The sequence below is a fragment of the Leptonotus elevatus genome, chromosome 17 (genome assembly GCF_054856555.1).
Source record: "Leptonotus elevatus isolate MCC_2025b chromosome 17, RoL_Lele_1.0, whole genome shotgun sequence".
In the NCBI taxonomy this organism is placed as follows: domain Eukaryota; kingdom Metazoa; phylum Chordata; class Actinopteri; order Syngnathiformes; family Syngnathidae; genus Leptonotus; species Leptonotus elevatus.
In genome coordinates this window covers 17666256-17682211 of record NC_141255.1, presented here as the reverse complement: position 1 = coordinate 17682211, position 15956 = coordinate 17666256, and the positions used below count along the sequence as shown (strand labels likewise).

Sequence of the window (15956 nt, the reverse complement as noted above, 5' to 3'; positions counted from 1 at the left end):
CCCCTCAACCTCCCACCCGTCCCACTCATCACAAGGGTGGGCTTAACCATCTGTGTGCCAGTGTGTTCCCACAGTGAGGGGGGGGGGGGGGGGGGGTACTTTTGGACGAGGAGACAATATGCACGTGCACAAATACACTTGATGTGGAAATAAAGTCAGTCTTATCACATACTAAACATGTCAACATTTAACATGAAATCTTTTTTTCTTTATCACAAAACGTGCAAAAAGGAAATGCAGTGAATGTGCAATACTAGGGTGTTTTGAATAACCTTGGCAGCAAGCTCAATTCTCATAGTATTTGTGAGTTCACAAACTCCGGAGAATACATCTTGTACTGCTCCCGCTGATACGTTTGCAACCGTCCCTTTTTAGGTCAGACCAATCAGCTGTTGTTTAGGGCGGGACGTAACCAAGAAGCGCCGATCGCGGGGGCAACAAACAAATCTAACAGATGAATGAACACTGCAATTAATTCAGTTCTCACAGAATTAGTCAGACGCGCTTCATTCATTTTTAGCTAAAGATGTTTGTGCTTTTTTTTCTCTCCCTAAGACAAAGCCGAAGACGACATTTTCACCCGTTACCTTGATTGGTTAAAAAAAACGTGCAAAGATGCTGCATCGTCCAATCAGCTTGAAGTATTGTACAGCAAGTCCCTCCTTTTCCGAACGGATCTACCGAGTGAAGTTCTAGATTGATAATGTGAAGAACTCCCTTGCGTCAATCACAATGATCAATCTGGCTTGTAAGGTTTGTTTTTTAGGGCATTAAGACGTGATTTGGTATTAACAGCAACAAAAAAGATCAACACCAACAACTAGTTTTTTGTGTCATTTTTTCTAACAAAAATTTCAGGAGGATGCTCAACTCTGCTGCAAGAATAGACTCAGAGGTACCTCAGCACATACAAAACACATCAGCCTGTGGAATGTTGCATTGATCAGCTCATAAAGATCCCATGTTAATAACACACGGTACATTATGTTAAAATAGCCACGCAATGAGAATACAACGTTATGTAACGTTACTTTTTTTTGTTTTTATTATTATTAAAAAAATGTACACTGATCTGAAGCACATTTTGATTTAGATTTAGATTCTTTTTTTGGACAGAGATAAAACGTTTAACATCAAATAATAATAATTTAACGTGGAATTCTTTCCTTGCTGTGTCCAAGCAACCAGCTAAATTTACATTATCAAACATTCTTCCTAGGGTTACTCCACTTGATACCATATGTCTGCCTTCACGCTGCTTCAGCCGTAAACTTTTAAAACATCATTAAAAAAATAAACCACACACAATAATATGCAATGATTTAAATGGGTAAAAGACTGGGTTATCCACATTGTTGCGGTTCACGGCTGAAAATGAAAGCCCGAATGTGGCTGTCGTTGGTTGAAATAGTGGACGGTGTACCTGCGGTGATGGTTAATGGTGTGAAGTCAAAGCGGAGGGCCTCAAAGAGATGCGCGCCAACCCCAACGTCGGGACTGCAGTCTGATGTAAATATCCATGTAAATATTGTCACCACCGTAAGGACTTGTTTTCGGTTAGGTAATGATGGCGAGTGGGTGTAGGCTGCATGCTGCTTGATGTGGGCAGTGGTACCGTGTGATGTTTGGATGTTTAGGGAAGGTAAGTTGTAAGACGTTTGTTTTTAAAACTGGCCTTTAAATTGATGTCTGGCAACTTGCATTTCATCATTTTTCTTACTGCATTCTTGCGCGTGAAAACCAGCAAGTGAACGCGCGTTTTGTTCCTTATCAGGCCTCGGTGATGAAGGAAGGAGGTCCTCTTGCGTGTATGTGATAAGATTAGATTTTCTTCCATCTGTGACATAGAGAAAATGGAAGTGGATTATTTAGTTTTAAAAAAAAGATGACAGAATTAAATTAAAACTAGTGGGCGTTATTGTTAAGCGTGGAACAGTGGGGGCTTAAATACATAGGCTCAGCATAGCCCCCAGGCAATGGATAGCACAATCTCTTCTCTCTTGTTCTCACCAATAGTCTTAAAAAACATATAAACAGCCTTCCAGGACCACAAAGCCTGTGTAGAAAATCAGCAAAAGATTTCCCTCCTCACTCCAGATTCTTTTGCGTCTGTTCCCTCACGCGTTGCGCTACTCCCTGAGAGCAAGTACACACGGGAGGGTGGGGGTGGTACTGCCAGGGCGCATCAATCCAGGGTTGAGCTTGTGCCTCGACGTGGGGAAACACAAAGTGTGGAGATTTGGTGCATAAACGTGTGCTCTTCAAAAAAGAAAGAAAGAAAACGGCTGCTGCAAAAGCAAGTAGAGATGGGGGGAACGCAGCCAAATCCCTCCATTCAGCCCCAGACTCAAAGAGGCAACATCTTGACAGCTTTGAGATGTGTGTGTGTTTAAGTGTATGGAAGGGTGTGGTGGGGGTGGGGGTGGGGGGTGGGGGGTAATTTGAGAAGTAGAAATAAACAGCAAAACAAAGCTTTGCAACTCCTTAAGTATGCTCCAATCGGGGTGATGAACATCTCATAGAACGTTCAGTTCAGAACGGCCAGTGACAATTGGGAGAGCCATCGCTAAGGGTTACAACTCCACTGCTTGGTAATGTGATAAAACACTGACGAGGTGGGTTACACCAGCTGGACTGGTCACCAGTCAATCAAAGAAACATTCACACTCACAGTGTGGACAGTTTTGAGTCTTCTTAGGGTTTGTATGGTTGGCAAGCAAATGCAGGGAAGTAAGGCAAAAGTGCTCTCAAAAAGGCAAAGCAATAAGTTTCCTTTGACAATATGAAATATAGATATTAATGAAAAGAAACTACACCACCATCAAATACAGAATATCAGTCAGTCTTAAGTGTGAAGATGAATTCTATTGGCCTGGTTAGAGTGAAGTAGCAGAACAATTGTGCTGTATTCAACGTGTCATTGTCTTTCTGTGTACAATTCTCATGCTTTTTTCTTTCTTGGTAAATCATTCACTTTTCCACGTATCTTCCCAGTTGCAGTCTGTCCATTAACCCCACTGTGACACAGACTCCCTCTCAGCCACTTCTTGCATTGTCTGCTGCAGCCACATAACCAACAAATGACACCAGAAGCAGCCTAATTAACCAACTTGATGTTTTGAAGGAGAGGAAAGAGAGAGAGGGGAAAAAAAAAAATCTAATCCGTCTAATTAGTAATGAGTTAAGATTTGCACAAAGCGCACAGATTGTTAATTAATTTCCCATGCAAGTCATTGTCAGACTACATTTCCAGCTGAATGTTTGTCCAAGTGCTTTGCTTTGGGAAAAGGCCTGTGAGACTCTACAATCATGTAATACCCTTTTCACACTGCACTCACGCAGTGTGTAAGGGTCACGTCGCAGCTCGGAAAGACTTCTGTGCTCCGGTTGCCAGCGTTCCCAATATGTGGAAGTGCTGATGTAGCGGCCTACCAGGAAATAATCACGGAGACATTAGTACACCGCATCTCGATAAGGATGTATCTTTCATTGTTGTTGCAAAAGAAGGCCCTGGCTTTGCTCATTCTAAGATGAGGAGGAGGAGATGAAAAAGGACAATGGTGAATCCTTTACTAATGAAATGGAGGGAATTTGGAGAGATTCAGTCTCATTTGTGACCACCAAGAGCACCTGTAAATAAGTCTTGTAGCTGCGTTCAGCCCAGCCCATCTATAGTACCGTAAAAGCCCACAAATAACACACATCCGTGTATAATATGCGCATTCCCGCCCCCAAAATCACAATTTAAAAGCTTTTTCCTCTGTACTTGTGTAGAATACGGTCCCCCGATTTGGTTATAACCTTTATTATCGGAGTAAAAAATATGAATCACTAAAAAGATTCAAAACATACTAATAAATAATAAATACTTTTGAATCCAGGTTAAAATGGATACTATTTTCCCATATCTATGATTAAGGTCTTTCAAAATATTACAAATTATATTTGTATTATTAGTATATAATTAGTAATATTTATAATAATTATAATATATTGTTTTTTTTCAACCGATACCAATAAACCAAAAATTTAGAAAGTGTCGATGTCGATAAACGATAAGTAAACCGATAATTTTTCTAAATGTACTTGAATACAAATATAGTTTTGAATCCTACTATAAGTCTAACATGTACAAATACATTGACATATTATGTAAAGCACCATGAAGCTGAATTTTATTGATATCTCTGCTTCAAAGACAACCAGTAACTCATATTGAGTTTGCCAAAACAAAACAGCCACAGTTGCGAACGTAAGTACGGTTCTATGAGTCCCGAACGACCGCCAGCACTGCTTGTCACTAAGAACCCTCATGGTTTTTGCGCGAGAAGGTCTGAGAGACTGTGTTCCGGTTTTCTCCCTCTTTTATACTTGCGGATTATGTCAGCCGGAACCATGGACGACATGTCCTTCCATTTCTTCTTTTCTCGAGTACGTTTTAAAAATGCAACAAGAAACTGCGCGGGTAACATTTTGGTGAGTGTTGTGGAATTTTCAGTAGTTAAGCGAGATGAATAAAACAGTCTGGAAAAAAATTGTATCTTGGATTTCTCTATATTTGAAGCTCCAAATATACACAAGTCTAACGAGTAGTCTACAAGAAGTGATTTGTGATAGTGTGCGCAGTAAATTATCATGGGAAGATTTTTATGCAGCCTGGTTAGGTTTTGGTAGGAGAAAGGGAGGGTCAGCTTATCAGTCAAGATCACTTCGATATTGCTTGATATACAAGAAGTAAAAAGCCCATTGTTAAAGAAAATTCAGGTGTCCACAATACAGTATAAACTTATGTTAACTCTTTTACCGCCAAAAACATTTAATGACATATACTAAAATCCAAATGAATGTCGCAAAAAAAACGTTAATTGACGTTTACTACAGTTTTTTTTCTCTCTCTCAATGGGCAGTGGAAGTCCATCCATCCATTTTCTTAGTCCTCACAAGGGTCGCGGGGGGTGCTGCAGCCTATCCCAGGCAGTAGGCGGGGTACACCCTGAATTGGTTGCCAGCCAAGCCAGGGCTATATATATATATAAGGTATAGTTTAATTTGTTTAATGGTTAAATTTTTTTTACATCTTTTTATTATTTTATCTTTAAAAAAATTATTTGATAAAATTGTATGTGATTAAATTTGCAAACAAATTCGACTTACAAACAACCTCTCGGAACCCATTGTGTTCGTAAATTGAGGACTACCTGTACTTTTTATCAACATTTTTTGCTCGCCAAATTTGGAGAGCACCTGTTTTGTGTTAATTTTTTCGACATTTAATGTTATGAGGACATCTTCAAAAAAATGTCCTCTTTTTCTCATCAGTTAATTACTTGCATAATTTAAAATGAAAAAAAATAGACCCAAATAGTTTGACATGAACAAATATTCTGAATGTCATATGCAAACATTTATTAAATGCTTTACTTTAATGCACGTATGCTCAAAAAAAATCTGTGCTACCTTTAATGTAACCATCTGCTGTCAAGCTATAGGATCATCAGCGGTAAAAAGTAATAGTGTGATTAATCTGTATCAATACATGATTAATGCAATATTTTTTTGTGATGAATTAATTAGTTAACGCTTTAACTTTGACAGCACGAGTAGAAACATACTTTTTTTCTAATGAAAGAATGGAACGCAATCTTTCATTTGGTACCCACCGTGTTTATTTATGTATAAGGACACAATATTCTGTTTAATGTGTGGCAGTAAAAGAGTTAATATGTGTTAAATTGTTATTTTCTATAACAGGACAGTAAGCCCACACTGGTGACTGCAATGTCGCCATGATGTATCTTCTGTGAACACGAGGTCTCACCCATTATGACGTTACAAATATATGACCCAACCAAAAGAGGGGGGGGGGTGAGTTGGGCACAACGTGAGCCACAACCACAACAGATGGACCAACGTGGCATGTCTATTATTATCGGCGGATTTCGTTATTATCTGGTTTATCTGTATGGCGTCAAATTAGTCGATAATTGCCGATAATTATCGGCCACCGATATTGTGCATCCCTAGTAATATTAGTAGTAGAAACTTTGAGTATTTTACTTCCTTTTTTGTATGAATCATATTCAGTTAATTTGTGTATGAAATGCGCTATATCAGTGAATCTTTTTTTTTTAAATTTATAACTCCCATGTATTGCCTTGGTACTGGTAAATGTCTAAACTCTAAACAATGGGGGAAAAATAATATTTTTTTCCTTTTTTTATTAAACCCCTTTATAATGACCCCTCTGAGATATTGTGTTATTCATGGGATTTTATAGTACATCTCTCTAAACAAGTTGAAATACAAGCAGACTTGTTTCCAAAGAGTTGCATCTCTGTGTAGACATAATTTGGTGGCGATTCTGCATCATTTGCCATTCACCTGTGTGGAGGATTAGCAAGCTCAGGAGATGATGAACACACACGGTCTACATCTTTGCCAGAGAAAGTGTGCAAGAGCATCAGTGAGTGTCCGGAGACTCCCGTGCCGGTATTAACCGGGCGCTGGCGTCAAGAGATAGCGCCTCTATCTTAATAGCGTCGCCTGCCCTGCCAATCATGCCTTCACATGCGGCTCTGGGCTCGTACTTGTGTAGCCACGATAAACCTACTTCACTCAGGACGTGCGCCCCCCACACACCCCGCTGCCGCCTCCGCTCGCTCTTCCTCTACCTCGGGGAGAGGCACACAAGGTATTGATATCGGAGAGCTCACGCTGAGATGGAGATAAGCACTCACGCCACAAGACTGCACGCTTGCAATTGTTGCATATTTGTCAAATATTGTCAACTTAAGTCATGTACACTGGTGTGCCTCATTCATATACCGGTCATGATGGTTAGCATAACCCTCGTGCACATACAGTTTGAAACTTCCCATAGGATTGACAGGAATTCCTGAGAACTTATTGAAATAAACTAGGAATATATCAAAGGTAGTTTTTAATGTGCTGAATGTTGTGAATGTTTGTACTTGTCAACTGGAATCCAATATTTGACTGCCACCGACCAATATATTCATCAAGTGTGTTTTTCAAAAGGTCGGCGTGGAAGAGTGTTTCACCTATCTTGTCTGTGAAACTCACATTTAGTCCAAGAGATGGGTTACGTGCTGAATCTTGGCTTGAAATTCAGACGTTTTTAGGCACCTCAAACTGGAGCAGAGCATGTGTAAGGTATAAACAGAATATGTGTCACGCTCAGTTTCTGAAAAGTTGTGTTGCGATCCTGAAAAAGGACGAGGCAGTTCATAGAATGAATGGCAACAGCATGTAAAAAAGCCACACTCCAGCCATGAGTCATAGTTTGTAGTGGTCTTTCCCAGGCTTGTTTTAGTTGTTTTGAGGTGTCACAAATGCAAGAAAACTTGCCGTCAAGTCTTTTCTCTGCATTTTATGAAACGGGTGTTTTTGGTGTAGCCACCATTAACTTACCCCCATTTCCCAATCAGTTTCCATCCAAGGTTTCCAAATGAGAATATTAAAAAAATTATATTTATAATATATATAATAATATAATAATAATAATAATAATATATATATATTCCACATGTGGAGGCTCACTTGCATCTACTACATAATTGCGGGTCTTTGTGTGACTGTGCGAGCGTTAGTGGGTCTTGAAGGCTTGTTTACAGTCCGTCTCCCCCTGCCCCTGCTCACACTCGGCCTCTAATGCAGTACAGCTGTTAGGGTCCCCGTCACATAGGACCCACATGTATGAAAACAATGCCATTTTATATATGGACAAAAAAACATGCACTCAATGTATTTCATTTTTCATAACACATTCTCAATGTATGTATAAAACATCCACTATTCACGTACTGCCATTTATTTATTTATTTATTTATTTATTTATTTTTACAGGGCATAAAAATGACAAAACAAAACTGCTGAACAGCAAACCAACATTAAGTGGCAGAACTCTTTTTATTTATTTATTTATTTATTTATTTATTTATTTATTTATTCATTTGTAAAAAAAAAAAACAATTTACAAAAATACAACTCACTCAAAATGTTTATATTATTGATGTATTTATTATGTTTGTCACGCATATCATTCTAAATCTTCAGGCCTTTAGGCCTGCTCACTACCTGCAGTATAAGAGCCAAATAAGACTTGTGTAGCTCCTAAGCGCAGCTAAGCTCGCCTGCCATCTAGTGATGAATGGTGATATTACAACTTAAAACTACGATCGATGCAAATTTGCATATTTGTTGATTTTTTCCCCTTTTTCTATACTTTGAAAAAAAAAATGGGGGGGAGGCAGTTTTTGTCTTTGAAAATTCAAAAAAACGGACTCAGTTTTCAAACCTTGATGTAGACTCATAAATAACTGCATATATTTTTATTGTGCAATAATCTCGCTGTCGAATAAGTATCTTGCTCTGCCACACTTGTCAGGTGGGATGGATTGTCTTGGCAAAGAAGTGCTCACAAGCACGGATTAAGACATATTTGTAAGCAATATTGCAAGAGAAATAGTTCAGATTTTTTGTGGTTTGAAAAATTGGACAAAAGTGTTGTGTTTATATTTTTATTCAGTGATAGTTCAATGTGCTGCAGAAAGCTCAACCTTAGACTGAGGAATAAACATGAATTCACTGATGCATAATAAGACAAATCTTCAACTTCTTGACCAATGTTTCCAACAGACAGCCTCTCCTAAGGTAAATGATGCTTGTGTAATGCATAAATGAGGTTATCATTTGTTTTGCAGCTTTTTGCAGGGTCAAGGAGAGATGCCATTCCCAATCAATGCTCCGTTTAGTCGTGGAATGTGATTCAATTATTTAACCCCAGATTGTATTCTTCCCATTTGACCATGAATTAGATTAGGTAAATAGAAAAAGGAATTCAACTGATTGTTGTTGACTTTGGCATTTTCATATTGCGTGTGCGGTGGAGAGCGTCATGCAGGCAGGCAGTCAGTGTGGATGTGAGCTGTGTGTCCTCTACGTATAGCATTTTATGAACTGCCTCCACATGTAAGGTGCAAATTTGTGTTAGAGGATTTTTTTTCTTGGTGACACATTTGATGAGTGACGGAGCACCTCTTGCTTCAACAGTGAAGTTGTCTATTAATTCACGTTGACATGGACACATATAACGCCATTAACGCTTTCTATCTTTGGAAAGGGAATCTTCACAAGGCTTGGAGGATATTCGCTCACAAAGTTTGGAGTTATAATGGCTGGCAAATGATATCATCAATAGAGGCTCTGACTTGCTTAAATTTCCTTTTTTCTTTTAGCTAATTCATGCTCCAAAATGGACAGTTTTTCATTCTTTTTCATCACCTGCAGGGACTCTTAGCGGTGCTTCATTATGCAATCCAAATGTTTGAGCTGTAAAAGGGTTATTCAGTGCAAGTGTACAGTGACAAGACTGCCCCCCCCACCAATCCGCCCATTTCTGTGTGTGTGTGTGTGTGTGTGTGTGTGTGTGTGTGTGTGTGTGTGTGTGTGTGTGTGTGTGTGTGTGTGTGTGTGTGTTTAAGTATTACAGAAGTGGCAGTCTGTCAACTCCGCTTTCCTCTCCACTCGCTGGAACAATGGCTGGATTGGCCGTATGTGTGACACACAGACCACACACCGCTAATAGTGAGTGACAGCACAAAGGGCTAAAAGCAGCGTGCACCCCTGACACACAACATGTACAGTATGCACACCTGAGGACACAATGGGTGTGCGTTTGATTGGCGAAGGTTGTGTATTGAGTGTGTATGCGTGTGTGTTCATGCATGAGAGCGCCGGCATATGTTCTGTTGAAAGTGTTCAGCTGTCTGCTTGTAACCAAATCAAATGCATGCAGCACAATCAAATGACTCCTTCTGGAGGCATCAAAACAAAAAAGGTATAAGGACGAACGCGGACAGCTTTTATTTCAAACTCATGTTCATGTTTGGGTGGAAAAAGTACAGACTATTCATACCATTCATAAACATGGCCATGAAAATGGATGGAGGACATTCAAGCCCATGCCTAAATGAATACGTAGTCGCCAAAAAGAAAAAAGAAAAATCTTGCTAATGCCACACGTACGACAATAAGTCCATTCAGATTCTGGGGAAGCATGCCGGGAAGACGGGTTGCTATGGTGGAAACGTGTTTTCCATGATCAGAAAAATAATTAATCTTTGCCCAGCCTCTTTATTAAGGAATTCTGGCTAATGTACTGACTTGCAGTTTTAAAATGAGCCATAGAAAAAAATTAATATCCCGTTGTTCACGAGAAAATGCATTCCCTTCCATACACTCTAAAAACTGTCTTGTCAAAAGTAACCTAATTATGGATCAAAAATGGACCAATCAAGTTTATGGGTCAAATTGATCCAACTTTCTTGGTTACTTTATACAAAATTACCCAATTTTTTTTACCCAAATAAAGGATCTTACCAATATTTATGAGTTGTTTTACACTAAAAGACCAATTTCTTGACTGAGAGTTGGGTCAAATTGACCCAAGTAGAGGATCGGCTCATTTTTGACTCATAGTTGGGTTATTTGTGACCCAACTTTTTTAGAATGTAAGAAGCCTCAGTAGCCTCGGCTTACCTCTCATGGCCTCTTATTGAGGACCAAGTAGAAGATCTGGACCTGACTATCATAAAACTGCTCACCAGGCATTTCAAAGACAATGTTAAATGCCACAGAATGGCGCCTACTGTTAAACAAGCTGTCACACCTGTCTGGTCTCAATCAGGTGATTGGCTGATGGTCCGAATGAGCACACCTGGTATAGAAAATAGATGGATGATTGAGTTGAGGGGTTTGTAATCAATGCCTGTCCTCCCCTCGGTTGGCAATCGGAGAGCAAAAATTCCAAGTGTACCCAAAATACGTCACAACAAACCATGTGACACTTTTACTGCTCGCAAGAATGTAAACAGGAAAATGTTTATTTTTATTTTATTTTATTTTTTTGCTGTACAGTGATAAGTGAATAACGCAGCACAAACAAACACATATTTGATAGCTTTAATAATAATCTTGCCAATTTGGACATTATTTCCATTCACTGTTATTTGGCATCTAAACAAAACAAGACATCAAATATTTAGCTTATGCTAACTGCAAATGTGCTAAATCAAGAGACTGTCATGTCTGTTTAGTCAATGATCTCATCTGTTTCAATGCAACCTGTATTTATTTCACCATAAATATGCTTTAGTATTGTGTGATCTTATCATGACACTCTCTTCCTCCTGTTAGCCGTCAATGCTATCGCTGGTAACTTCCTGCACTAAAGCATCACAGAATGCAAAGAAGAAGCAGTTTTCACAAGGGAAAACAGTCCAATTGATTTCACCTCGGGTGAAACTGCGTCTGGTACAATTAAAAGTAGTCATGGGGTTTGGGTTGGAAATTTGTGGCATGCAATCAGGAAAAGAGCAGTACCGTATTTTCACTAGTACTAATTGTAGTTTCCTAGTAAAATTTGGTAGAAGGAGATTATGTTTTGTTGTAAGCCTGTAAAAGTACTGTGCCAACATACCAGTGCACTGTCAAGATCAGTAGCTACCTATTGCTAAAAGGCAATACCCTAGGGCTGGGCAATAAATCAAATTAATTCGATACATCGTCATTTTTTAAATCGAATCGTCGAAAATGTGTTCCATCGTGAAATCGATTTTTGTCTTTTGGATTGTTAAAAGCTGTTGTTCTTATGTTGTGTTACATTCAAATGTTTTTGTAAATTGTAATTTTACAAGTGGCAGAATGCTGGATGGGTGCTTTACAAGACACGTTTACAATAGCTACCAACTACTTAATTGTGGCATTTAAGAAAAAACTATAAATGTTTATGTTAAAACTAGTTTAGAATCAGTATACATTATTGTTGTCTGAACATTTTGCACAGGAATTATTTTTGAATAAATGAAACCTTTAGATAAATGTTTGTTGGGTTTATTAGATTAAAATCGTAATCGTCCTGAATGTCTGTAAAAATCGAGATTTTATTTTTGGGCTATATCGCCCAGCCCTACAATACCCTCAAACTATCATTTGAAGACTTGTTTCTGTCGACGAGTACCTGGTACTTCTCCAGTTCAAGTAGTCATTAGAAAATGGCTATCAGGAGACAGACATTAGGTAAGTGGTGATCTCCTAGTAGAAGCTAGGTACCTTGAAATTAGAAGACTATCCGAGTAAAAGTAGTTACAACATATCCTGTCAGTATTAGATCTGTACCACCAATTGGTAACCTGACATTGAAAGACCACTTGACACCTGATACCTTTCCAATATCCAGGGGTGTGACATCCAGGTCCAGAAAGTAAAAACCCTGAAACTGTCTCAATCCCAATACCGCCCCTTACCCTCAGCTCTCGGGATGCGTGTTCACGACGACGAAGGAGTTTCCCAATTCTCCGTAAACTGTAAGGGGTAACGTTACAGACAAGGGATGTCCCTTTTCACAAAGACAGACGCCGACCTCCCTAGGTTATCCCTTACTACCGTCACGCCACCTTGGCAACACAGGTGCAAGCAATGGCAGAAGTAATGGCGACACCAGGAAATAACGAAATCCAGAAGACACGCAAATGTAAGTATAATATTCATTGAATGTCATCGTAATGATAGTGGTTTTAACGAATCTTCTATATTTTGGCATATATTGGCACAATTGTGGGTTTTGATAAACGCTCGCTATTGTTGCCTCTGTTACGTCACAACCAGCACACAGCTGCGGCGGCTTGAGGTGACGACGTAGCGGATTGGATAGCGATAGTACGTTCCCAATTCCTAGAGGGACTTTTTTGTCTTTGCCTCCCCAAAGAAGTAGAAGGGAGAGGGTAGAGATAAACGGGGGGGGGGGGGGGGGGGGGGGGGGGTAGGGGCAGGGTGAAGAGGAAATCATGGGATTGGGGGACAGTTTGGCGTTAGTCAACCTGTGAACTGTGTGCGTTTGCCCTCTGAACCTGGATTTGACACCTCTGCCAATAGCAACAGTTGGGAATCTTGTCATTAGAAAATGCTTACCAAGACTCTTAACCTAATATTAGAAGAAGTGTAGAAGATGTGTGGTTATCCCAATTAGAGTGACACCACCATGTTCGCAGGCCGTCAACGGCGTGCGGCCCCTCGCACAAAGTCTCTAGCTCTTTAGAGTTGTGCCGGTGTCATCTGTGGTTTTATCGTTTCCTCTCAATTTGCATCCTTTAATAGTTGCTTACGTTGCAGATTGAAATCTGGCAGAGAAAGCGACAGGAAGTGAATGCGTGTTATTGACCTCACTTTGAATCCCACATGACCTGATAACAGTGAGGTGCTTTTTGAGCCTGCGCTCAATGTTGTGTGTGGAGTCACTTTGAGACTTTTAGTAGCTCCATTTGATACATCGCACAAGGACTTGTGTTCCGACTTCTCTCCATGAATTGTTATGTGAGAGTCAACTGTGAGCAACAAATGAGCCAAAACGGACCCTCCACTTACACTCTCGCCCCGTGGATGAGAGAGAGCCTGACTCTGCTGCTGGCCCTTTAAGAGCTGGATCTCACAGCCTTCAGCCAGGGGAGGAGAAGAGGAGGGACAGAGGCACAGAAACGGAGAGAGAGAGAGCGCGAGAGAGAGAGGGGGGGGTGTCCGTCTGAAAGTGTGTGAGTAGAGCGAGAGAGGAACATATACAGAAAGAGAGAGAGCGTGTGTGAAGGATCACTCGTATCCCGTCTTGTTGTGAGGGGACACCTACCGAACCTGGTCCAGCCGAGCATTTTGTGGGACTCTTTTATGTTGTTGTTGTCGAGAGAGGCGGACCCTTACTCCAGCATGCTCACTGAGCCTGAGCTACCTCAGGAGTGTAACAGGTACGTGCCGACCGACCCCTCACATACACACACACTTGCCAGCGAATGAGTGAAACGCGGGGACCTAGCAGGATACTGATAGCGAGAGGAATGTAAAAAGTGTTTGTCTCTGTGTGTGTCCTGACTTAAAATGTGTAAAATGCAGAAATTAATGCGGTAGTAAGTTCCTCATAGACAAAGTGTGTTTGTGTGTGTGTGTGTGTGAGATAAACATTGGGGTGTGTGGGGGTGTGTGTGCGTGTGTGTGTGCGTGCGTGTGTGCGTGCGCGCGCGCGTCAGCCCTCATCATCTCGCCTCCACTTTCATCACTTTATTTACCTCTCACTTCCTCTGTTAGGCCAGTGTGTGTGTGTGTGTGTTTCTTGTAAAAGCTCACCACACTTATCACAACTATAATTTCCCCGTTTTTTTAACTTTAGAAAAAGTTACTTTAACCACTCTTCAGATAATTTCTCACTCACTCTAATGCTGTTGTTTTCCTCTTGAATATGTTAATCTCACAACAACGTTTAAAGGTGCGAACCCCCAACACTGTCAACACAAGTGCAAAAACGCCTGCTGGCTGATGTGAAGGCCAGATGATGTTATAATATTATAATACCCGGCGTTTTAATACACGCACACACACATACCTCTCCCCCGCTGTCCCTTCTGCGTGACTTTTATTGCATTAGTAAATCTGCATCTGTTTTGCATCATGAAACTAAGCTTTTGTTCGCAGATAAACAGTAGTTAAGAAGAGGCGAGAGAGGAGGGGATTTCCAATTAAAAACACATTTAGATGACAGTTGAAAAAAAAAGTGTTTTTTAATAATAATCAAATCCGGGCCAAGTGATTGAGAGGCAGGAGAGAAAAATATAAGCGAGGGAAGGAATTAAAATTTGAAAGGATTAATGTGGGAAAGCAGAATGTATGGCGATAACTGCGGGGATTACAATCATTTAAGTGGGGAGCACTTCAAACTCGTCGCTTTCCAGTAATGTACTCCATCAGCGCGCGGCCATGTGCGTGCGTGTGTTCATATGTATGCAAAAGAGCCAGCATGGAGGTATCTCCCCAGCACGCACTCTGTGTTTGTGCGTGTGTGGAGTGCCACAGTCTCTGGTTGGGACTTGTCGGTGTGTGTGCGCGCTCCAGCCTCGCGATGCTCTCGGTTCCTGCATTTCTGTAAGTAGCTTCATCTTTTCATCACACGTCCGCTCGCTTTTTCGGCCTTTGCTTTGTTTTGTCTTTGACAAAACAAATTGGCAAATGACAACTTTGGTGTCATGGATTTTTGTCAAAGACTAATCTGAGGAATAGATTCTGTTTTTTTTACGTATACGCGTAAACTAAAAAGTTACCTGAATCAAAAAACAAAACAAAAAGGAAAAAAAAGTGAGCTACTGTGGGCAATTGGGCGCATTTGTCTGATGGGAAGGAAAGGTAGAAAGGTGAAAGTCGTGGAGGGGGAGGGGGGGAAGGAAGAGGGGTGACAAAAGTGAGAATGGCTTCAATAGTTTTTTGGGGGGACAAAAAAAGGAGGGAGGGATTTTTCAATGTGGGTTTTTACACCCCTCCATTTGGGTCCTGTTCTATTAGGCCGCGTGTGAGTTTCAAGTGTGTTAACGCTGACACACACACACACAGGAATTTGGAAAATTTTCCATGATTTCTTGCAATTCATCGAGCCCCCATAGCAACTTTTAACGGCACTAAAAGAAGATTTTTAAAGTGTCCTGGATTTTTTATTTGTATTATTATTATTTTTCACAATGGAAGCATTTTGAAAAGTTGCTCCCAGCAGTGCTTCATTTAAACGGGCAAGATTAAAGTAGTGTGTGTGTGTGTGTGTGTGTGTGTGTGCAAGAGAAGTAATTGAGTATAGCGTCCGTGCTGTGCAAACTAATGCACAATTCTGCCCCTCTTCTCCTGTGGCCCTGTCCCGGCCTCCTTCGCTCCCTCACACACACACATCAAGTTGGACTGGAGGCCATTGTCTGGGCCATATTGTCTGTCCCCTGAGAGTCTTGATAACCGTGTCTCCATCCGTGGAGGAGGAGGGGGTATGAAGAAAATACCATTGGAGAACACTAACCCCCCCCCGCCCCTTTCGAACCCACCACTGGGGTGAAGTCAGCTGACCGTAGGGGGAAATGGGG

The 15956-nt window shown here is 40.7% G+C and overlaps 1 protein-coding gene across 8 annotated transcripts in view; it reads left to right on the top strand.

Annotated features, from left to right (window-relative positions):
* The first annotated feature begins 13565 nt into the window (after positions 1 to 13565).
* Positions 13566 to 15956, top strand: part of sox5 (SRY-box transcription factor 5) — a 95324-nt gene continuing 92933 nt past the window's right edge. For all 8 annotated transcript variants that reach the window (XM_086058486.1, XM_086058482.1, XM_086058480.1 and 5 more), the window contains exon 1: positions 13566 to 13814. In XM_086058486.1, coding sequence (XP_085914612.1) covers positions 13738 to 13814 — 77 coding nt within the window. In that variant the 5' untranslated portion in view covers positions 13566 to 13737. The remainder of the gene's footprint in view (positions 13815 to 15956) is intronic.